The sequence below is a fragment of the Rousettus aegyptiacus genome, unplaced genomic scaffold (genome assembly GCF_014176215.1).
Source record: "Rousettus aegyptiacus isolate mRouAeg1 unplaced genomic scaffold, mRouAeg1.p scaffold_m13_p_5, whole genome shotgun sequence".
Classification (NCBI taxonomy): Eukaryota; Metazoa; Chordata; class Mammalia; order Chiroptera; family Pteropodidae; genus Rousettus; species Rousettus aegyptiacus.
Window position 1 is genome coordinate 98,126,341 of NW_023416308.1, and position 26,129 is coordinate 98,152,469.

At 32.1% G+C, this 26,129-nt stretch overlaps 1 protein-coding gene and 2 pseudogenes across 1 annotated transcript in view; 1 reads left to right on the top strand and 2 right to left on the bottom strand.

Annotated features, from left to right (window-relative positions):
- Positions 1-26,129, top strand: part of ELP4 (elongator acetyltransferase complex subunit 4) — a 190,659-nt gene that overhangs the window by 58,491 nt on the left and 106,039 nt on the right. The window contains exons 6-7 of the mRNA XM_016147067.2: positions 1,789-1,873; positions 5,519-5,707. Coding sequence (XP_016002553.1) covers positions 1,789-1,873; positions 5,519-5,707 — 274 coding nt within the window. The remainder of the gene's footprint in view (positions 1-1,788; positions 1,874-5,518; positions 5,708-26,129) is intronic.
- LOC107512005 lies at positions 5,865-8,733 on the bottom strand (annotated as a pseudogene).
- Positions 16,383-16,501, bottom strand: LOC118603494 (annotated as a pseudogene).

Genomic DNA, 26,129 nt, shown 5'->3' on the forward strand with positions numbered 1-26,129 from the left:
TCAAAAGAAACCCCCTTACCTTTGAAGAGAATCTTAGATCTCTTGTTATCTTAACAGACCATGAGAATATGAAATAAATAACAGATCACGTTGGTTGGATAAATGGTGACAACTAAAAACTAAAAGTAATTTGTATACATGATATTTAATAATGTGCCTTCAGATAGCAAATTTACGTCCAAGTTACCTAAGGCAGATATTATTGACCAATTTGGGCAGAGGGAAATGGTTTAAAAATATTTTGCATAGATGAAATAATAATTGTCTTAGGTAGATTCATTATTCGTGGATTAAGATACACTGAACATATTCTTGATCCACCCTCCTTTAACCCATAGTGACATTCGTCAAATGGTTGGCTGGAATTCATTTCATAATCTAGGACCTTGGAGCAGATTTTACCCCCCATGCAAAGCTAATTGACCCAGATAGGAATTAAATCTGCTGTGTTTGAACAGCAACACTATGTCCTGAAAGTTGAGCTAGCCAGGACAAATATGTGTTAAGATATGAAATAGTCACAATATTGCCTCTATGAAATATCATTATTCATAGGCACATTTCCTCACTTATGAAGGTAGAAAAATGTGTTCGTGTAATTCGTTGTATTTTCACTGAAAATGGAGAAATAACTATGAGAAATAACACTGTCAAATCCTTCAATTGAAGCCAATATTTATTTTGCACAGAACAGGATTCTTTTGTTTGTTTTTGTTTTGTTTTATGTTTTTAGATAGGTACTTTTGGGCTAGGTGTGACTTTTCAATAAAATGTTTTCAGAGACGTGCACATATTTTTGCTAAACCACCTACCATTGATTTTGCATACTAAGCAGCCTGCTACATTTACTAACTTTTATATTCTTTAATGTCTCATGTATGATTCAAATTATATTTCATTCTTTAGGGCATTTCTTCTGTCTATGTGATTGCTTTATTTAGGATCACAGTAAAGCAAATACTTTTGTATTTTTAGGGTCACCCACAGCTTTTAGATTAGGCACTCAATGTCTATGCCACAGAACCTCAATATCATGATTTTAATGCTCAGCCATAGTGCACACGTTGTCCATTATGAAGAATGTTAAATTCAGTTAATGTTAAAGCAGATTGTCTTCATTCTTACCAAATTTTATTTGAGTTGTTTTATAGCATTTGTAAAATATTTTAAAATAGTAACATTAATGCTAATATTCATATGGGAAATAATTTAGGTTATCTTATATTCATACATTTATTTTTTTGTCTTTTGTTTATAAATGGAGTTTATACTCACTTGTCTTCATTTATCTTAAAAGATCAAGTTTTCATGTTAATATTATTTTAGCAGTTTGTTCAGAGAAAAAGAAAACTATTATGGAAGATGAGCTCAGGTGATCAGCACATTGATTCAGGTATACTTGGCATAGCCGTTAATTAGCTATGTGTTAATTATCTATGATTACTCCTGAAAAGCTATAGTGGCTTCATCTTTTAGGTTGCTTCATTAAATCATTAATTTTCTTGGCGATAACTAAGCCTGACATAATTAAGTCATCTCAGTCGCCACAGATTTTTATCTTCCCATGATGTCAAGAATACTGAACTAGTTAACATAAAGCATATAACTTGCTCCCTGGATATATTGACTTTATTTTTTTATTATTATTTATACTGTTTTTGGCTTTTTTTTTATTTAAGCAATCTCATAAATGGTTACCTTTTAATTATTTACTTACTGTTTTAGCTTACATTTGTATTTTCTGTGCAGTAAGCCCATTTATGTATTTGAACCACTTCTTACCAACAGTTCTTTGACCCACGGATACATACAGCTGCTTCAGTTTATCCAGAAAATTATTTATGAGGAAGGATTTGATGGATCCAATCCCCAGGTATCGAGTACCTTCAAAGCCTTTTATAATCATGTATGTAATATTGTTTTCAAGCTCTCTAGGGGTGCACCCAGAAGGTCTCAGAAAAATCCACGATGAGCAAGCTGTTTGCAGGAACCGAAGATGTAAATAAGCAGAGCACAAGCAGCCTTAGTTTGACTGTTAATGTGTGTTTAGAATTTTCACTGTTCTCAGGGAATACACATAAGATGTACACATACATTGTCAGCATTATTTTTAAATATGTATTTATAACACCTGGAATTAATAATTGAAAATTACTCTTAAATATGCAAGACTTATCCTTTTTCTCTATTTTTTATATTTCTGTCATTCAGCCCTTAATTTTGTATTACTTTATGAGGAAGAATGAATTATTTTAAAATTTTATTTCTTATTACAGCATGCTTTGAGTTATGTCATTGAATAAAAGATGCATTTTTGTTTGCTATTTTAAAATATTTTATAACTTAACTGTTTTTCTGTAGCCCTATTTTTAAAACCTTCCTTCAAATTACCACTATTAAAGATGCTCTGGTTAGTTTAACTTAAACAAAATATGGGAAATTTTATTTCTAGATAGCATGCCTCTCAGAATTCTTCCTCAGTGATTTTAATTATGATAGCTGCTAAAAGATTTGCGTTTCATTTACATTATTTTAGCAGAATTATTTCTAGAGAGTCATTTTTATTGAAGAAGACAAAGAAGCAAAAAGTCTTATTTTTGCCATTATCACCTACATTTGTTTTTAATTCATAGATTTTAAAATATGTTTATAAACTTTACTGCTGTATTTAACACTTTGTCCATGGAAAATAAGTAATTTTTAAATGTCTTAATCATTAGTTTAATAGCAGGTTGAAAATCCTTGTGTGTGTGTGTGTGTGTGCGCGCGCCCGCACGCATGTGGTAAAGCACACTCATTCATTTATAAATGGCTTTCATACATGTTCCAGTTTTTGTGATGGCCCTTGGTATTCAGTACAATTTAATTTGCTCACTGTTGCTCCATTTTTGGTCCTAGCTAAGATTTATGGGCACCATGTCTTCTCTTTGGTGGCAGTGCCTGTCTGGAGAGGTAAACTGGTCCCTGACAGACACCTCTCTCCACTTGCAGTGGTAACTATGGAAACAGGCATGTCATAACAGTTCCTACAGTACAATGTGCAAAGCTACTTCTCTTGCAGGAGGATGCCACATCTTCTAAGAGCAAGAAATTTTTTTAAAAAGCAAAAGCCATAGCAAAAAGACATATTTACATGTATATGTACATGTGTATACACTCACATATATATGTATGCTCACATACACGCGCGCGCGCACACACACACACACACACACTCAAAGAACCCTTAATAAGTAAGCTTTTATTGGAATGGAAGGTGTGTTATTTGAGTATGAAAACACCATTTTCATTAAACAAGCAGTTTTTAATGAAAATTGATAGACAACAAACTGAAGCTGGTTTGGCTCTCAGCCTTTGTTTTTGTAATTAAAATATTAATGTATTCCCTCTGTGGAGGTATTATGCTGTTATATTCTAATGTGCTATGTATCTACCTCACTTAAAGATCTCTCATTCATTCTATGGTTTAATATTTTCATTCATATATCTATCACAGTCACTAATCTGTAGTTCTCCTGATTCATTTTTTTTTAAACTTTTAGCAGATACTTTTTCATACAATAGTAGTAGATATTGATGACTGTAGGTTAAAATATAGTCAACCTTTAGTTTCCTAAATGTTAACAGGGAAAACAATGTAATTTGGCTCTCCTTTTACCTTCAGATTTCATTTTAATATCTAGACTTTTTTTTAGGTAAATTTTTCTCTGCCTTTTTTCATATTGTTCTTTCTGTTGGGAAACTGACTTAAGCAACAGTTCATGAGATAACAAGTTTAAAGATAAAAAACGAACCTTAATTTTGTCATTTTAACTTAAATCCTGAGTTTCTAAATAATACAGAAAAAGGAATAACTTATTATATTTCACAGATATCTTATACAAATTCACCAGAAACTTATTTATGCTTCTAACATATGCTCTGCTCTGATATATCTTATTACTTCATTCCATTCAAGTAATGCAGAAATAAAAAGAAATTTTTTATGAACTATTTAGGATCATAACATACAGTAGCTAAGTGGTTGTCTATCATAATCTTAATACAATCAGAAAAGAAAAATTAGACCAGCTGCCTTGGTAGTGTCATCATGCATTAGGTCCTTGGAGTCAGGAAGCTTTTTCAATTGTACTTAGACTAAATTCCTCTTTCCATAACCTGATTCCTGATTCCTTAGTTTTCTCCAGGACATTGTGCCACTTTATGTATTTGAAAGATTATATGGTCTCATAGAGCAATGTTCTATCCTATCCTTTTTGTTTTAGAGATGAGAAAACTAAGTCCTAAGTAATGTATGTGTCTTACCTAGAAACATAACGTCTGTTGAGTTGAACAATCCAGACCATGAGTCTTTCTTACTCATCTTACTAACCACTATCCCCTAGGTTTCTTCTGTTATTTCAGGGTTTTATTCATTTTGCTTACTTTTCTTTATTGATAAATTCTCCTTGAAAAGGAATACACAAATTCAGATTTTATCTGTATAATATCAAGGAGATATATTGTGTTTGGCAATGACTAGTTGGATAATAAAGTTTATTAGTGATATTTTAGAGCAATAGCAAGGGGTATATTTTAAGGTATGGTTTCATCAGATATCATACTTCAAGTGACACATGTTCCAAGTCTTTGCTTTAAGAGCTAAATCTTATTTTTCCCATCAGAATCGTAATAATGATTTTCCAATTATTTGCATGTGCCAGGTTCTGCTAAGATCGCCTTCCTTTGCCCAGAAATTTTGCTGGATTGCCAAGGAAAGTATTTACAAAACATTTGTTTAGTTAGAATAATCCAAACAGTAGAACTTATTGTAAATCCATCTATTGGCAAACACTTTTTGACAATCATCCTAGGTTTTATTTAATGATTTTTATTTAAAAACCATTTCTTTTCGCCCAATTAATATCAGTCACTATTATTATAACCTTAATATTGGTAAACTTGAGTTCTAAATTTTCACATGTTAAATTTTATGAAAAGTGTTGAACTTAGATTATTGTAATAATAGCTGCAAGAAGAAAAAATAGAAGCAAGTGTAAAGTGTAAAACCAAAACATACATTTTTAAACTTCTTTCAAACAAAATATCAAGCAGGGGTCATGGTAGAATTAATTGAGAAATGTTGAGCAATTTATCATTTATTGAAAGTCAGAGAATTATATAATACTAATAATAATTTCTAAGCACTCTAGATTTTCTTTATTATTAACTGTGATTTGTTATATATACTGTTTCTAACAGATTCTTAGAGCAGTCACTTAAAATTTAGAAAAAATTAAAAACCTGTGATACTCTTCAAATTTTCTAAAAGTGGGAAAAAATCAGTTCTGTTATTTTTTTTATATTCTTGTAATATAGATTTTCCTTATATCGCCTTATTATTGTTTGCACATAATACTTTTTTATCACATCTATTGGCATTATTGCCTTGATTTATTATAAATAAAAATAACTGGCAAAAGTAAAGGAGATATCCTGTTAGTTAACACAACTTAATGTGTTTACCTCTTTCCTTTAGAAGAAACAGAAAAACATTTTAAGAATAGGAATCCAGAATCTTGGTTCACCTTTGTGGGGAGATGACGTTTGCTGTACGGAAAACTGTGACAACAGTTACAGCCTCACCAAGTTCCTCTACATTCTCCGTGGTCTTCTGCGAACCTCTCTTTCAGCCTGTATCATCACAATGCCAACACATCTTATCCAGGTAAGAACTTTTCCAAATCACTTTTTTCCCTAACTAGCGGACATAATGAAGAGAAAAATATAAATGCTTTATGAGTCTGATAAATTATTTTCATATGCCTCTTAGATAAAAGAGATTTCAGATGCTTAAATTTTTTTTTCAAGTTTTTATTTAAAATTTATTGTAATGGGATCTTCACAAAAGGAGGAGGGAACGGTGGGGGACATGCAGGGGACACAGGAACTCGATGACATGGCCAGGGCCACGGCTTCTGTCTTGGGGGAGAGGGATGAAAAGAAGAGGTCAGGGCTGGAGCTGAGATGTGAGAGGGAAGGGAGAGACAGTGGGGCTGGATTCCTCCCACACTCAGGAAGTACCTCCTTGAATCCCCCCATTTACCCTGGTCCTCTAAGGTTCCATCTCTTGTCCTGCCTCTGGTCCTAATGGCTTTTTCTTTTGCTCCCCTTGAATTATTGTCCTCTGACAGATTCTCAAGTAGGATGCTTAGGGCCAAAACCCAAAAATCTCCACCTTATAATGTCTTTCAGAATGGCAAAATGTCTTGTATTTAGATTATTAAATTCTTATGTATTTGTGGTTTTAATATACAATAAGTTCATTTTTATTCTTTTTCTTTGCACTCGCTAGTATTGTGATGTGAGGTTGACTATTGCTGTGATATCTTTTAATTAATCATAAAGCTGATCTGAACATAGGTCTTGAAAAGATATATGTAAACCTATGTTCACGGCAGCATTATTCACAATAGCTAAAATTTGGAAGCAACATGAATATCCATCAACAGATGAATAGATAAGCAAAATGTGGCATATATTACACTGGAATATTATTCGGCCTTTAAAAGGAAGGAAATTCTGACATATGCTACAACATGGGTGAATCTTGAGGACATTATGCTAAGTGAAATAAGTCTCACAAAAAGATACTGTGATTCCATTGATATAAGATACATAGAGTAGTCAAAATCATAGAGACAAAGTAGTACAGTGGGCGCCAAGGACTGGGGGGAATTATTGCTTGCTGGGTACAAAGAGTTCTGGAGATGGTACATAGTGATGGTAGCACAACATTATGAACATATCTAATATCACTAGATGGTATACTTAAAAATGGATAAAATGGTAAATGTTATTTTTTTAACATTTAATGTTATCGTTTATTGTTTTCATTATTATTATTTATTATTTTTAAGTATTTTTTAAATTTCCCACATGATTTTTCACCTATACATAAGCAAAACTTAAAGTAATGTGTGATGAAATTAGTTATGAAAGAGCGAAGATTCGTATGAGCGAGGGTTATCCCCCGTTCATTGCGAGCCTCAATCACAACTACACCAACAGCAGAACTGGGCAGAGCAGCAATATATGCCACACCATTCCTTTTAGCTCTATCTACATTATCCCTGAAAGAAAAGAAGGCATCACAGCTGATAGAAACTTCACTACATTTGTCAATCCATTTCTTCCTCTCTGCCTCAGTTAATAATTCAGGACTTCCTCAAACAATGCTTTCCACGTTATTAAGTCTTCATCTTCACCTATGGTTCCAGTAATATATTGATTGATGGCATTGGAGATTTCTGCTGTCTTCACTGCGGTTGTAAACTTCATTGAGAGTACTCGTGGATGATTTCCAAGCCACCAAAAGTTCGCCTTATCTGCAGCCAGGAGTGTGCAGTATGTCCAAGACTGCTGTCCTGTTCCAGTGCTATTAACCTGACCATTATTGGCATAGCACATAGTTGGACTGAGTATGCTTGACAGCAGTGGTGGCCACGATGAGATCTCTGAGCACAGATACCAGCAAATCTTTATTCTTGGTAACAACATTGCTAAAGACCTGTTGATGACACTGTTGTTTCTCTTCTGGTTTAAACGAAAACCAAAGAGAGTTCGAACTTCATTCTGATCTGGATTGTTAGACTGGTTCATCTGAAGAACACAGTAAGTTTCCATTTTTCTTTTTAGAAAGTATTCTCAAACCTTCTTCTTTACATCCTGGGGCAACACTACCATCAGATACCTCTCTGGAGATAACTTTGGCAGTAGGGACATCATATATATCAGCTAATGCAACAGAGTCACCAAATGAAGGCATCCTATCGGCCCCTCTTGCTCTTGCATATGCAGTTAGTTGATAAGGGTGTAAGGGTTTTGTACCTCTCATAGACCTTCCAGACTTTGACCTCATCTTCACAAAGTGGAATTCCAGCAGCAGCATGTGCTGGACTAACATGCTTGAAAGAGGCAGCGGCTGGAATACCTAAAGCTTCTTTGAATTTTTTCATCAGCTGCCAGGCATTCAAAGCATCATGCAAGTTTATAAATCCAGGGGCTCTATTTAAAATGGTAATGGGAAGCTTGGGCTTCAGTGTAGAACTGTGCAGGAGTTTGATCTGGGTTCATTCCAAACCTTAAGAGCATCTGAGATATTTCTTTACTATGCTTATGATGAAGTAATCTGAAATTGCTTCATCATATTGTGCTGTATGAGTGAAAGCCTTCAAGGTTAACTGACATCTAGTCTCCAGGGAAGTGTCTTTACTGTGGGGAGCTCTGCGTCTCTGTGGACACTGCTGCACAGTCCTCTGGTTCACATACTCCTCAAGCGTGGTTTTTGACTGCTGCCGTCAGCAGGGTTACCCCACCAGTATCAATTCGCTCAACAGCCTCTTCAACAGTTACACCTGGAGAAACCACTGTCTTCACAAAGGAGTACAGATTACAAACAACAACTCATAAGGTTGAAATCAAGTCTGGCCATGTCAGCATTACCTTCTGGGATGTCACAAACCACGATTCCAGCATAGATTGCAGGATGCGGGATTTTCACATGTCCCACTACCAGTTCAGGAAATCCCATCAGCTCTAAGACCTCTCTGACTGCCAAGCCAGCATCCCTGAGAGCTTTTGCAGTCCCTCCAGAAGCTATCAGATTCAAACCAACAGAAGTTAGGTTTCTGGCAAATTCCACAGGCTGGTTTTGTCATAGACACTAAATAAGGCGAGCTGGCCGGGTGCCATGGCTGAAGTGGGAAGTCTCTGGTTGAGCATGGGAAGCAGCAGTGACGCCACGTACAGAGGGAGGTGGTGCGGCTGAGAGGATCGTGATCCGGAATCTGGGTCTTGTGTTATTTTTTTTTAAATGCATACACTAAAATACTTTGATTCGAAATGGCTTTTATAGTAGAGAAGTTTGGGGTTGTTTTGATTGACTTCTCTAAGAAAAGCAATAATAGAAATAATGATAGCACCTAACAAATACAGATTATTTACTTTTAAGTCAGGGCCTAAAATAGAATTAGAATAGAATTTTTATGTAAATACTGTTATTACCTACATTTCACACATAAGGAAATTGAGGTACAGAGAAGTTAAGAAACTACATCTAGGTTCAATACTTGAGAAATTACAATTAGAACCCAGAAAATTGGGTTTCAGAACCACATTATAGGAAAACTCTGCTAGAATTGTAACAGGATTTTATTCTAGAAGTCAGCCTCTCAAAGCCAGCAAGTCTCAAATCTTTAATCTTAGAGCTAGACTTATGCTCATCTGAGCTGGGCTCCTGCCTTTGACCAAGTAAAGCATTCTCTCTGTTTTGCAACTGAGGTCTGAACTGAAATGCCATTTGTTGAAGCAAATCTGAGAAACAAAGGCTCTACTCTGTGAGACTACATGGGTCTAAGAGAACTTTACATTTAGTTAAATTAACAGAAATATACCAGATATAATTGGGACTTGGCGTTCTCCAAGGAGATAAATGCCATTTGAAGATGCTTTACCTAAATATACTGTCCAGGTATTAAAAGCTGAGACTTAGAGGACTGTGAAGTTTGTGAAACATGTCACAATCCTTGAACTTGCCTCTAATCTATAGTAAAAGTATTTGAATTTGTTTCATATCTGCTTTTAAGGAAAAGTTGCTATTTTAAGTGACTCTTTAAAATTTTTAAATTTACTGATATAACACTATATTTCCTTCACAAGCAGAGGGAGGATATAATTAATAGCATAGCTCTATACATTGTCAGTAACACTTTCAAGCTTCTTGAGAGTTACTATAGCAACTTCCTGCTGTTGAAGTTAGCATTTTTTTAATAATTATAAAATTTTAATAAAATAAAAATTAGATCTAAATCAGAAAAAAATTTGACTTTTCACATCAGAGTTTCTTAAATCCAAATAGTCCCTCTCAACAAATTGAAAAAAAAAATCAGTATTTTTTACAAATTTAGTTATTAAAGCAGTGTTTTATTATCTTTAATCATTTACTCATTCATTCATTTCTCCTACACCATTTTTGAGTAAATGATATGTACTGTGGCCTACCATATAGATCACTGGAAATTTAAAAATGAATGAGAGACACTGGAACTCTGTAATGGGAAGGTAAACATTAAAAAATGTGTTGCAATCTGAAAATGAGATTAAGAAAGCAATTACATTCACAATTGCATCAAAAAGAATAAAATTGTAGGAATAAATTTAACAAGAGAAGTATAAAACTTATACTCTGAAAACTACAAAATGTTGTTGAAAGATATTAAAAAGAATCTGAATGGAAAAACTTCCCATCTTCATGGATCTAAGGGCTCAAAATTGTTAAGATGACGATACTCCTCAAACGAATCTATAGATTCGAAGCAATCCCTATCAAAATTCCACTTGATTTCTTTTGGAGAAGTTGACAAACTGATTCAGAATTTCCTGTGGTATTTCAAAGGACTTAAATAGCCAAAACAATTCTTAAGAAGAATAAAGTCAGAGAGCTTACATTTCTCAATTTCGAAACATTTTACAAAGCAATGATAAAACTGTAGTACTAGCATAAGAATAGGCATATAAATCAATGGAACAGAATTGAGAATTCAGAAATAAACCCATACATGTGTGGTCAACTGACTTTTGACAAAGGTGCCAAGGCAATTCAATAGAAAAAAAAATAGTCTTTTTCTATAAATGGCGTGGTACTAGATAGTCTCATGCAGAAGAATGAAGTTGGACATTTACCTCATACTGTGTACAAAAATTAACTCTGAATCGTTCAAAGACCTAAATGTAAGGGCCAAAACTATAAAACTCTTAAAAGAAAACTTAGGGGTAAATTTTCATGACCTTCGATTTGGCAAAGGATTCTTAGATATGACATCAAAAGCACAATCAAAAAGAAGAAAAAATAGATAAATTGGACATTATCAAAATTAGAAACTTTTGTGTTTTAAAGAACACTATCAAGAAAGTGAAAAGACAACCCACAGGATGGGTGATAATATTTGCTAGTCACATATTTGATAAGGACTTTGCACCTACAATATAAAGAATGCTTACAACTCAATAATAAAAAGACATATAACTCAATAAAAAATGGGGAAAGGATGTGAATACACAGTTTTTCAAAGAATATATATGAATGGTCAATTAGCACATGAAAGATGCTCAACTTCATTAATCATCAAGAATGCAAATCAAAACCACAATGAGATGCCACTTTACACTCTGGAAGATGGCTAGAATCAAAACTCGGATCATAGTAAGTGTTGGCAAGATGTGGAGAAATTGAAACGTCCCACCTTCTGGAAGGAATGTAAAAGAAGGCAGCTGCTTTGGAAAACAGTCTGGCACTTCTTAAGTGCTTAAACATGGAGTTACCATATGACCTAGCAATTCCATTGCTAGGTATATACCCAAGAGAAATAAGAACATGTGTCTGCATAGAAACTTGCATAATAGCCAAAAGATGGGAAACAGCCCAAATGTTCATTAACTGATGACTGAATAAATAAAAAGTGTTATATCCATACCATGGAATGTTATGTGGCCACAAAAAGAATGAAATATTGATGCTTGCTACAATGTAAATGAATCTTGAAAACATTATGCTGTAAGTAAAAAGAAAAAGCCATCACAATGGAGCACGTACTATATGGTTTCATTCATATGAAAGTCCTGAATAGGGAAATCTATAGAAACAGAAAGTAGATAATGGTTGCCTGGGAGTTTAGGGTGTGGGAAGACAGAGACCTGGGGAACAAGGGGCATGATATGTAAAAGATTTGAGGGTCACTTGTTTGTTTTGAGGTGATGAAAATGTTATAAAAGCGACTATGGTGATAGTTACAAATATCTGTGAAAATACTAAATAAAAACACTGAATTACTTTAAATGGGTGAATTGGATGGTATGTTACAAAATATTTGATGGATTTGATACTAATGAGGATACCAAATCACAACTTTAGTCCAGTGGTTATCAAACTTTTTGATCTCAGAAACTTTTCACCTCTTAAAAAATATTATGGATCTCAGATCGCTTTTATTCATTTAGGTTATAGGTGTTGATATTTACCATATTATAAATTAAAACTAAGAAATTTAAAATATTTATGAATTCAATTAAAATAATAATAAACGATTGCATGATTGTGAAAAATAACAATTTTCCAAAACAAAAAGTTTAGTGAGGTAAATAACATTGCTTTACATTTTTCCATAGTAGAAAACAGCAAGTTCTAATATCAGCTTTTTAAAAAATCCATCATTGTTATGGTTGCAGCATTAAAAGAAAATTTGACCTTACACAGAAAAATAGTTGGAAAGGGAGGACTGTTTTAATAGCCTTTTCATATAATTGTGGATATTCTTTTTAGATACATACTGAAACTTGAGAAGTAATAGTTTCATAAACATTAATTACAATGTGGAATCAAAAACTATATTAATGAATTTTTTCAGGCTATGCTACACTAACAGTCATCGGTTTATCTTGCAATTTATAATAGGTCTTTTATCCATTCAAGATATTGAAATATTATTCCTTGGTCATTTGGAAAGTATTGGTTCACTGAGTTATGTAGCTCTTCCAAATATTTACACATTTCATTATATAATATAAAAAATCACACTGGTTAATATCAATCACCATCCACAGTGTTTTATGTGTTGCTGCGTTATTTGTGTCATTAATTAGTTCTCTATTGTAAGAATATACCACAATTTCTTTGTCTTTTCATCTACTGATGGACATTTGAATTTTTTCCAGATTGAAGCTGTTAAGAATAAAGCCACTATGACCATAAAGTATAATTCTTTGTTCGAATATGTATTTTCATCTCTCTGGGAATCACATCTCTCCACAACTTTTCATTTTCAATCTTTTTTCTTTTAGCATTGTAGTCCATGCGAAATATGACATTGTGATAATTTGCATTTCCTCAATAACTAATAATGTTGATCATCTTTTCATGTGCTTATTGGCTATTTGCATATCTTTTGTCTAAGTCATTTGGCCACTTTTTTAAATTGTCTCATCATTATCAAGTTTTGATTTTTCTTATATATTTTAGGTACAACTTTGCAAAGATTTTCTTCTAGTTTGTGAGCTGTCTTTTTTCTTAACAGTATCTGAAGTTTTTAATGTTGATGAAGTTTAATATATCTATTTTTTTAATAATTGTTTCTCTTCCCCACTCCTCTTGTTTTGCAAATCTTTGCTCTAAGGTCTTTTTCTTGTGTTTTCTTCTAAAACTTTTATAGTTTTATATTTTACTAATGGATCGAAGCATTCTGATTTGAATTTTTATATTTTAGTTAGTGTTCTCAAACACCTTTTGCCATATTAATTAACATCCTAATTATATGTTAACATACTTTACATTCACTAGTTCTCTTTTTATGATACTGCTATTTACCAAAGTACATATTGTCTGCCTCAAATATATGATTTCATATAATTTTATATATCTAATACATTGTAGTCTCCACAAAGGCAGGGACACATATTTATAATTTTCCTTTTAGCTTGCTTAGGGTTATGATAATAATATATTATTAAATGCAATAAAGTATAAAAATTCCTAGCACTGTACCTAATCTTTTTCTATATGTTCAATAAATGTTAATAAAAAGAATATTGCTTCTTACTTGGAAAATTATTTCTAATACTTGTTGGAACTACTTGAATATTTATTTAAATTTATATGATTTTAGTATCTTTATTCTAATATTTCCAAACCCTATCTACAAAATGGCAAATTTACTAAAATGTCATTTACTTACATTAATTATATACAGTATATTTCAAGTTTTATGACTGAAGGGTTTGACATAAAGAAATGAATTTTAATTCCTTGTCTATTTATAATAGTTGTAAGTGGATAACTCAGTTTCCCTGTAAGGGCTTTTTACATTTTGTGTTTCAACCCAACTTATTATTATGAGTTTAGAATCATACAAATATTATAGGGAAGCTCTTTTCTCTAATCATCTTAGACATTGTACACATCCTCATATTATTTGCATTGTTAATAACATTAAGTTATTATAAAGTTAATACTTTAATAATAGTTTGTTTAAATTTAATGAAATTTTTGATTAAGGTGATGAATAAACCTAGAACAGATACCAGTGAAAATACTGGTACTCATATTACAACTACATCTGTGCTATTACTACAGATATTTGTTAGGCACAAACTACATGCCAAGTACGGTACAACTATTATGTCCTTGCATCTTCACCACAACCTTTATCTCTTTTTTCACAAGGTCACATGGCTAATAAGTGGCAGAGCCAGTCATTTTCTAACTCATCTTTCCCTGACTCCAAACTCCCTCACCACCTTCACTGTGAGGTTATACAGTTTCCTTAATCATCATAAAAATTCTGCAAGTTAGGTGTGATGCCAGTTGCAAAGAAGATTAAATTGAAGTGATTCTCCAAAGTCATGCATCTATTACACATTTAAAGCTAGTATCAGGCTCATATCTATTTAACTAAAAATTAGACCCTTTCCTCTCTGTCACACTACATCCTTATGTGTCTTGAGTTATTAACTACCTGTGATAGCAGTTAACTTTACATTAGATAAAAAAGTTCTAGGCTAACATCGACATTATTCAGTGTTTTTAGCACCACGCTTTAATCACTTGAGTTAACAGGCCAGTTGTTACTCAGTATTTCTAAAGAGAAAACAATGGTTGTAAAATCTTTGACAAATTCATACCTGTGAAAGATTAAGCAAAAAGTTATATTCTAAACAGGGGAGGTTAAAAAAGATGGAAGTTTTTTTTTATTTTCATGTACAATTGCAAAGCAAAGAAAAACAGTTAAAAAATAAATATATGTATACATGTAATTTTTTATGTATTCCCCCAAAAAAAGGAAAAGAGTGAAAAATTTTCCAAAAACCATTTTGGTAGTGATCACCTTTATTATTTAGAGAAGATATTCCCAACCTATTGTGAATGCTTGTGACAGTGACTCCTCTAGCCTCTGAGTAAGGGCTATAGCAGTAATACTATCAATGGCGTCAAATCACCCTAGCTACACCAGCGATTAAATAGTGATTGAGTTGTAAGGTGGACTGGATGTCTGAACATTAAGCAATATGTAAATTTTAGTACTTTGCTGTTATATTTAAATCCTTGTATAACTACAATAGATATAGTTGAAAATACCAGTAAAAAGACTACTTTGAAATGGAAATAGGAAAACATAGGGTCAGACTTGGGTGATGGTTATACAAAAATCTCTTCTCTAGACAGTTTCGCCTAGTTATAGTACTCTTCTGGCCCTAGTATCAGTTGAGCTATAAAAAAGCAAATAAATTATTTCCTTGTTTTTTGAACATAACACCTGACCATGTATTTGTTTTGTATACCAAAATATTTAGGAGAAAATGTAAAACTTAATAGTTTGCTTAAACCAATCATGATATAAACAGGGGATAAAACTCTTAATAATTCTGAAAGACTGGCAAGGAAAATCACCATGTTTAGGCTAAGGAAAGAATAAGGAGCAGTATGTTTACAAAGCTTATCAAAGACCTATGAATACACGGAACCAGGGGACTGTGAATTTATTTAATCAAAAGTTACATAATGATGTCTATCAGCGAGTTGCAGTCCTATGATCTTTTCAAATATTAACTCATTTAATCCTCATAATAACCCTACATGGTTGATGCTATTATTATCTCCATTTTACAGATGAGGAAATAAGGGACAAACAATGTAAGTGACTTTCCTAAGATCACACAGCTAGTTGAATGGCAGGATTTAGAACTAAGCAGTCTCCTTCTAATTATACTCTTAACCGCCATGCTACGCTGCTTATTCAATGGGAATTCTAAAATCTGGTCAAAATTAAGAAACAGACTGTTTCTGAATGCATCATAATCAACGATAGAAAGATCCTGGGCTTTTGGAGGCAGATAAACCCAATCAGTTATTTGGTCTTAGTCAAGTGTTAACTCTCTGAGCCTGAGTTTCTTCATCTATAAAAATGGGGCAAAGAATATCCAATTGAGAGGATTAGCAGTGACTTGGGCTGACACAGTGCTGATACATAGTAGGCACTCAATATATGTTAACAATTGTCATCTTCACTATTATTACTTAAACAGACCTCCAAAACTGAGAATTTGTAGAGATCAGGCTACAAAAAATAAGATGTACCAGTCCATCGAAGCATAAGAAATTTTTAGCTTTCTGCCTCATTCTATAAAAGACACTGAAAGGGTCTTCTCAGATTAGTCCCGAGACAAACCAGCAGGCCTGGGTGAAATCAGATGGCCATCTAAGTCTCTTTTTTTTTTAGGCAAGGCAACCCTTAGTTGACCTCACAGATTGCAAGGACTTTGTCAGCTAACAATCCCTTATTTTTTATTTTTTACACCAATAGCACCTGGTCTTTCTAGGTAGTCTCCCATCCAAGTACTAACCAGGCCCAACCCTGCTTAGCTTCTGAGATCAAATGGGATCGGGCTTGTTCAGAGTGGCATGGCTGTAGACCATCCAAGTCTTAATAATATCACACCATGTTGTAGCATGATTCTTTAACATCATATATCAACTTTCTGTCCAGTGTAACCATGCCATTTGTGCAGACTCTTAAGTCAGAATTTAAATAGCGATTGAATTACTAAGTAAATTTAACTCATTTATTCAACAGATATTTATTGCAGGCACTTTTCTAGGCACCCATGAGGATATAGTAGTGAACAAGACAAGCTACGCCCCTATCCTCGTGGAGGTTTTTCAACAATGTAAAAGATAGGGCAGAAAATTAATATATGTAGGTATTCGCACACTTGAGCTTGGAATTTGATAGTAAAGTAGTTTCTGGCAGGAAAAAGAAATGTAGTTTGATATCCTTGGAAATTTCATCATATAATTAAACATCTATATATAATAGAATTGTGATACTTTTATTGGGATATGTTATATAAGGTTACAGTAGATTAAATGTTATACGAAATATCTATATCTCTTAGATTGGTATAACAGCCAATTGGTGTTCTTACTTTAGTTATTAGCATTCTGTCAGACTTGTACAGTAATGATTAGTTACCCTTTATTATACTTTTGGCATGCTTCCCATGTTTAATTTCATTGTAGAAAAGGGACACATAGTTAAGGAAATTGCAAACAGGGTAAAATGTTAAAATAGGTAAAATAATGACAAATTCAAAACTGACTTTAACTTACTGTTATAAAAAGACTTTTGCAAGTAGAATGAGAAAGAATTATTTTTAAATATTTGCATTTGAAATATTTTGTGTTCAGCCTCACAACTTTGAACTTAAATTTTATTTCCTTTAAATTAAAGATTATCTCTATAACAGCACAGGGAAAAATAAGCATATATATAAACAAATATGTAAAAATAAATTCTAAATATCTGTTAAGGAAACACTAACATTATTCATCAAATATATTATGTCTTAAAAATATATATAGTCCTAAACAATTTTCCCTGTGAAGTAGTAGTATTACTCATATTGTTTCTTTCTAGAATATAGTTTTAGTATCTGCACAAAGACATTGTATTGAAAAGGAATGTGAAAATGGCCAAGTTAAATACAGACTTTGTTACATGCTGAACTATGGAGTAAAGTGTCATTAGAAGGAGCAGAACTATGGACGGCTCCCCTATATTCCAGCATTACTCAGTTCCCAGATCCCTGCTGTGTAGTTGTTCCACTCGCCAAGAAGCCTGTTAAAGAGCCCCCAAGAGCATGTGTACAGCCCTCCATGTTAATAGTTAATTGGTGAGGATGGCAAGATGAGAGGACAGCCGAACATGTGGTCTCTCAGACTCAAGCAGTAGACAGACCTTTAGTTATAATAACAACAGCTGCTCACATTCTCACAACTCAACTGTTCAAAACTCCGTTGTCAAGTGAAGGTTGTCGTGGATTGGGGAAAAAAAGGAAAGATTACATCCAAGAAAAATAACTAAAAACCTACCTTGAAACTCTTACTACATATTATCTTAAGTATTTCTGCTTTTTAAAACTTAAGTATAAATTACCACATTAAAGTTTGTTATATTTCAGCAACACTGAACATTCTGTTGCTTTTTTCCCATTTGCTGTTAAAAACAGAAATGTTTATGTACTCTTGGAAACTTCTTTTTTTCTGTTCCAGTCAACATTCAGTATTGGTTTCAGGTATACAACACAGTAATTAGACATTCATATAACTTACGAAGTGATAGAGGGTATTATGCTAAATGAAGTAAGTCAGAGAAAGACAAATACCTTTGAAACTTTTTAATGAGCTTTTTTTTGCAAAGTGATAATTTTGAAGCAGTTACAATAGGCTACTGTTTGATTTCCCTATCTAGCAAGATATGAAACTTTAATATTTTTTGGTTTTATAAATGGGAACTGGCTTACTATTATTGAAATTTGTCATCCACCTCCAAATTATACAAATATTTTGTGCCTCTTAAATTAATCTTATTTTCAATTCCCAGTGACATTGTGTTCTTGGGAAAAAATGGTGACTGATAACATTCTTTTTGGAAATAAAAACTTAGTCTCATGATTTCATGGTGAGGCGATAGGAAAATAAATTTCCCTAGCTTATGCATTTTATTTATACAGTCTACAGAGGGTCACTCTTATTTGTATTTTTATTGATAAAAGTACCTTTATCTGAAATTGTCAGGAAATATTGAAGCATTTAGAATTATGGTGAAAACGGGGAAAGGTTTTTCTTCATATATACCTTTCTTATAACTTTCAGAAAGAAAATTTACTTTTTATTATTGCTAATCTAGTCAAGCTGTCATAATCTACACTTTTAAAAAATTTTAAACATAAATAACAACCTAATAATACAGGAATAAAAACTTCTTTGACATTATTGATAATAAAGTATGAAATAACATTTTTTTATTCTAGAATAATTCTGAGTATTGCCAGCATTAAATGTATTTGCTTACAGAATATTTGTTGGTAAACTATTTAAACTTTCTTTTATTCAGAAAAGATTACAGATTTCAAACTGGCCGTAACGTATTTTTATTGGTCATCATCGGCACTTGCTCAATTAATAGTTTTATTAAGTTTTTATCATATAACTAATGTTTTCCAACAATTTTATCTGTGGAATTTTTTCTGAGCTATCTCATTGAAGAAAACTATTACCGGCATGTTAGCTTCTACCAAGGAAAATTACTTTTCTGAAGAAAAGAAGAAAATGCCTTGTTATAACGTCTCTTGAAAATTGAATAAGGTTTTATTTAGTGTGTCAATTAATGTACAGTATTTTCAAATTAATCTTCGACAATATTAATGTATTATAGCTTTGAACCTGCTGAAGTGAGGGATACAGTATGTTTCAATGTAAAGAAATTCAGAACAAATCTTTTCACATCCACAAACTTTTTTGTTCATGCTGAGTATTTTAGCAGCTAAACTATAAGTTAAGCAATGGACTGCTTTAGAACTAACCACTAATATGGGATTATGAAATGTGGACTCCAGTGGCCTTGTGAATTTCTCTCAGTGTGAAATCTTTTATTCTTAAAACAAGAACTAAGAATAATTGCATAGTGAAGGAACAACAGGCTTTTATGAGTTTATGACTAAAAATTTTGGCAAATATATTTAATGTAATTGTTGATATGAGCATATTTATAGGAAAGCATAATACCACCTTCTGTCATATAATAATCTATTTAAGTGGTGTTTTTAAATATACTTTATTAATGAGAATATTTAAGAATGACAATTACAGATTTAATCTCTTGATTATAACTATCAATTACTAAAGGATAAAATCAGATATTCTGGCTGTCAATTTTTTATAAATTCCTTAATCAAGATATTCTCAACTGAAAATCTGCCTTTAATTTTTCTAGATGTTCTCAGCTACTCTGAAATAGATTATAAGAAATGAACATTTTTAAAATTTAAAAGAAACAGTTTTTTTAAAAAAAGAACTGAATCATATTAAACCCATATTAACTTTACACTGTCAAATTCCAGTCTTTGAAAACTTACTAACTTCATATGAGTCTGATGAGTTATAAACAGAATCTGTTTTTCTTTACAATAACAAATAGCATAACCCTGTTTCAACTCTGCTACTGTAGGCTTGGGATCTATAAACTCTTATAGATCCACTTTTTCCTTTTTTCTCTTTCACATTGCACATGTTGGTATCTGATTGATTTTTTAAATCTAATCTTAGTTTGTGTGCATTATATATATGTATTTAATTTACTTTCTTCATCAAGGAGATTTGAAACTTTTTACATAAACTCAAAATTATGTATAAGTTTCTATGTAGAGCATTAGTAACAGTATATGTACCATTTTATCTTATTGTAAATATTCGTATTAAATAAAAGCAGGATATTTTAAATTGTCAACATGATAAATGTACAGCTTTAAAAAAAAATTACTGTTTAAAAACCTTTTGTTATATTTAATCTAACCAAAGCATATTCAGTAAGCCATAAAAAGAAAAATAATTTTTGTTTTAAATGTGTTTTTACTCTCTCTAAAATAATTTGTGGCTTTTTAATTCATATTGCACGTCATACTGTAGTTCTTTGTAGTGACGGTGGTTGTTAAAGTACTACCTAGAGCCAAATTTTCAAATGTATCAATGATAGAAATGGAGAAATGTCTCATCACTGTATGGAGATTGAGTCATCTGTTTGGACATATGGAATCTTTGGCTGCTGGACGACGTAGTCTTTATAATGCCCAGTGTCCAGGCATGGACGCAACTGTTCTGGGATCAAAAGCAGGCAGGGACCTCTGTGTTCAGTCCACTAGAACATGGTGGAAGAAAAAAGAAGGAAGGATCTTTGACATTTTTATAATAGGCCATCCTGTACTATATCACTTTTGGTGTACTGAAAAGAAGTACAAGTTTTTAATTTTGCATTTATTTTACAAATAAAATTACTAAGCTCTTTATCTTTGGTGTTACAAGCTATCTGAAAAATACCTATGAGCAAATGTAAGTTTTGAATGACTCCTATTTATATACTTGAATGCATACCTTCCCTTGAAGAAAGATTCTTCAAAAAAAGAATGATACTTATTTTTTAGTGTTGAGACAAAACATGCTTGTGACTAATTATAGTTCAAAGTTGTTTAAGTACCAGGTCATATGTTATATCCTAACATTATGTTTTAGCCCTTTGCTATTAATTACATTATTATTATTATTATATAAAGAGTTCCTGCTTCTTTAATTTTTTCGCAGTCTACGTAGTTAATCTTTAATGTTTGAGAGGACGGGGGAAAATTAAATTAGCCTTGTAACCTCTTTCTCTCCCAGCCTGATGATGGAAAATAAAAGCTCTTAGCCACAAAATGTAACACTTAGAATTAATATTTAATTAGACTAGCAAATTGTACACTGTGGCTGAAAGCTTCCAAAGAGTTGTTAGTGCCACAATTGACCTACAGGTTTAATAATAACTCACTTCTAGAAGCAAGTGCCAATTCAGCATAGTAGAGCCACTGTAAGAAAGTCCTGAGAGATTAAAATCAGCAAACCAAATGGCAGGCAGGGATTCCTGGGATGGAGCCTTCTGGAAAGCTGGGAGCTGGAATAGCTTTTAAGCCAGGATTCAGATGAGAACAGTGGGTGAAAAAGCTGATCCCTCCTGTTCTGGGAGCTTCTGGTTGTAGTCCAAAATCTTAGAACAGATTTTTACTAAATGTTTTTGCTGCAGCTATTAACTTACATTGAAAACCAAATATTGAATAATGTTTCTGTAAAATTTAACAAATTTTCGTGTAAACATCAGTTCTTAATTTCTTACATATTAATACATAATATCTGTAAACTCAGATCATTAGATTATCAGATAGGTTTGGCGCTGTACATCTATGCTGTTTTGCTGTGACATGCTGTTTCCTTGTTCCCTGTATAGTTGATTTATATGGTTCATTTCTATATTATTTCATTACGGGGCATTATGCAGAGCCCGAGAAAGAGATTATGAAGTCTTTAGCCTAAGAGTTTTTTGTCTTCGAGAAGGTGTATATAGCAACAAACATAATTCAAAGGCATTTTTAATTTTTAAAAGCCTTATATTATAAAAGCAATGCTACACTTGCTTATTTTTATGGTACAATTTAATTACAAGATAAATAATTGGACCTCCTTGTGAAACACGGGATCTTTTTATTTCTGACAAATTAATCTGATGAAAAATAGGATACCACGAGTTTGAAAATGTACAAACATAGGACAACCAGCTGAAGAAGGAACACCTTACATAATTTATTGGTTATATCTTAAATAATTAAAGATAAGCTAGGCACTAGTTAAAAATTCAAGCAGGTGAGAACCTTGCCAGCAGAGGGAGTAGTCCTGTCTTCCGTCAGGTTCCCATCATTTTCCCACCTGCCTCTGCTTTTTTCCCAGCCAGTCTCCCATCTGGACCTGGCTCTGTCAGCCTGCTCCTGATGACAGGCTATAATTTTATACTCAATATGGGATTATTCTAAGCTGATTTTAAACTTTAGTATCTTTAACCTACCACTGCATCATAAACATCAGCTAGATGCTCTGTTCGATATTTGAATATTAGCAATTGTTTTTCCAGGCAGGGTGTGAGCTTTTGGACATCTGTGAATTGCATTTTAATGGTTTCAGGGATAAAGTAGTAAGCAACAAATTTCTAATTTAGGTTGTTATCCATAAAACATTTTAAGCAAAAATACAATCTGTATGAATAATTTCTATAATGTAAAAATAGATTATGTATAGTTTATGAAAAAATGCCTAAAATTATTTTAAATAGTAAACCATTATTCTGTTCAGCCTATTCATTACAGTATTTTGTTTTCTCTCTTTATGAGTTTTCAGAATATATAAGACTTTTTTTAATGTTTAATGGAATAACTTACTGAAAAGGAAAACTGATATAAATAAATGTTCTGCAAAGCATATTATATTTGAGGTCAGTGCAAATGTTAATAACGTTTCTGAAAATTATGTTCTTAAAAACAGTGCTTCAATTTTAAAGAACCAACATTTTCATACCAAAATTTAGAATACCAAGTATTTGATCAGTTAGAAAACACAAAAAAATGTGGCTCCATTGCTAGAAAAATTTGGTAGCTTAATTCAGCAATTTCTTTTGGCTTTGAGGTTAAATATATTTACCATTAGTTCCTTTGTGGATATATTTTCAGCATTAGAAAAAGGAACCAAAATGTGTTTGTTTTATGATTTCTCTATATGAATATCAGTATATTATGCTACCAAGGGAGTGTTACAGTCAGAACTTTTTTAATTTATAAAAAGTTCCTATATATTTTAAAATTAACCGTGCATGACTGAATAAAGTTCAGTGTTAAATCTGGAAAGATTTAATTAATACCTTCTTTAAGGTAGTAGTAATAGTATAAATATTTATTAGTATAATTTTATATGATAAATTATATTCTTTCTTAAAATATTATGAACAAAATTATTTTCCCTACTCTCATTTTTTTAAATAAAAGGAAAATTTAATCCACAGAAGTGATAACTTGAGCGAAGGAAAAGGAAAGTTCGTAAAAAACTACAAACAATATAAACAATTTTATTATTTCAGAGTCTTGATTTCTATAGGATAAAGACCTTAAGCAAGGAAAAACAAATACCTCATTAAATACGTCTAGATTTATTCTTTTATCCAAGTTTATTTTTTTGATTACGTGAGAAAGAAATATAACTTCTAGTATGATCTTGTTTTTAAGCATATCGTTTTTCAGAAAAATGTTATAACTTGAGTTGTTGAGTACACCCACACATACATCATGTCATGTAGTAGAGTCAAACATAAAGCAACTGAAATATTTCTTTAATTTTTCAACATTAGCCTAAATGTGCTTTTGTACTCTGTAGTGTCAAATCTGACATGATCTGATGTGTGTCCTCTACCCTTCATATTTTGTTTGGTGTCTTTCCTATTTGAATAACCCAAGAACTAACTCTTTTTTGAGGCATTGCATAAATGCTTTACATCGACCGGTTTATTCCTTTCAAGCTTCTCAATAATTGAGTGATTGGTTAATTACCTTTTAATTCTCTTGTTTAATTTTTTCCAGGAAATATATTTTGTATTAGTACAAAGTATATTTTTTATATTGTTGAGATAATTAGGTCCAAGAAAGTTCAAGATTTGAGGTATTCTCATTGTTACTTGGTTACTCGAAATAGGTATCTGAACTATTTATATTAAAAAGCAGAGGGAACTTTATTTGGCAGTAGTTGAATTTTTATCTCTTAACAAAGTTTATAGTTTTGGTTTTATGAGCTTCGAATTAGAAGGGAGCATTAAATTAATCTTCCTTTATTTGAAGTCCATCTAATGGATTTGGTGTATACTAATAAAAAGAGGTTACCATTCTATAAAAGCAAACAGGAAATATTCTATGAAACAAAACAAAAACCCAAGTTTTTTGTGAAATTGGAGTATGAAAGTAGACAACTGAACAATTCGATTTGCTCTTTTGTTTGCAACAGCATTTGACGAAATTTAAACTTAAATAATTAATTAAGAAATTATACTGCAACAGAAAGTTTTAAGAGCCTTTTATGTAACTTAATACAATGCTATTTGAGACTGCCAGCAAACTCTTAAAACTCCTGGACACTGGCTCTCTTCTCTTCTGGCTTCCCTCCTAGTCATGTCTTGGCTACTATCCAGAGCTGACAACTTTCACCCAGGAGTGAAGGGAGATTTGTCTAGTATAAGAAGGATTTTTGAGCCATCTTAGATTTTCACATCCAGATGGGCAAAGAGGAGGAGTGGCAGTATTGTTGTATATATTTGGGTGATGTCATTATGCCATGCATGCAGTATAATCATTAATTTACTCATACTGGTGAATCTCGAATGTCCTCATTCAAATGTTTCTTACTGGAACTGTAATGTAACAACTTCAAAAGTAACCAAAAAAAAAAAATATATGTTTAAATTTATGTCTAAGTAATTGACAAATAAGTACCTTTACTTCTCCATTGTCAACTACATATACTGTAGGCCAAAGAGGTTTTATATCTTCACTAATAACATAAAAACACTTAGAATCTGTTAGGATAAGAATGTGGAAGTTCCTGTGTCAAGGCCTCTGCTCAGATCATTATGTTAAATAAAGCTTTCTGAACACTGTGGGTTATATTATGACAGTTTATTGTCCAAAGTGTGTTCCTCCGAAAGTGAATTGTAATTATTATTCTTTTAAGGATTTTTTTATGACCATTAATTTTAGATTCTTTCAGGTAAATTCATCTATCTTTATCTAAAAGACCAGTTAATATTAATATAATGATTTGAAAAACCTTTGACAAGAGTGGTTTTTAAGGTTTTGATCACACCAACAGACCATATTCTATATGAATCTTGGAGGTACAGAAGTAATCTGTAATACTATTTTAACTTTTTTAAAAAGTATATACACTTACATACCCAAAAATCTCATATTCTTTTAGAAATAATTGAAAGATTGTATGGGTTTTTACTTAAAACAAAGGTATCTCAGTCAGAAACTTAGATGGTGTGTAATTTCCAGTGCTTTCTATTCTACAGACATTTTTCAGATTTTTTACAACTTTCACAATTAATCAGCTTGCCACATTACATAAATTATTTTTCAAAACTGTGCAGAAAGGAGGTCACTTAAAAATAACTTATTTTATGTCAATAGTATGATAAAAGTTTATTCTAATACTTATTCTAATATTTATTCTAATACTTCATAAAATAAAATTTTATTTTAAAATAAAATTTAGTTTGTACTTAATATCAATGATGTAAACCAATGGAACTTAGAAATATAATAAGTGAAATATATGTTTGAGTTTCTGAGATTTGAAATCTAGGTTACACAAATCTTTTATATCTGCAATTCATTAATTTTTTCCTCTGCAAAGTAGAAATTACTGTAACTACAAACTACCTTAAACTACCTTAAAAAGACCTATAATGTTGATAAATGTTGCAAGGTATTAAATGGGTTACCAGCAGATTTTAAGGTTACATTAAGGAAAGAAACCATCTTTGAAATAAAGAAATGTCAGGTTGACCATTTAACTACACAGGATTTTGCTTATCTACCACTAGAATAGAAGACTAACCCCCACTTTTAAACCTTACAGTTTCTAT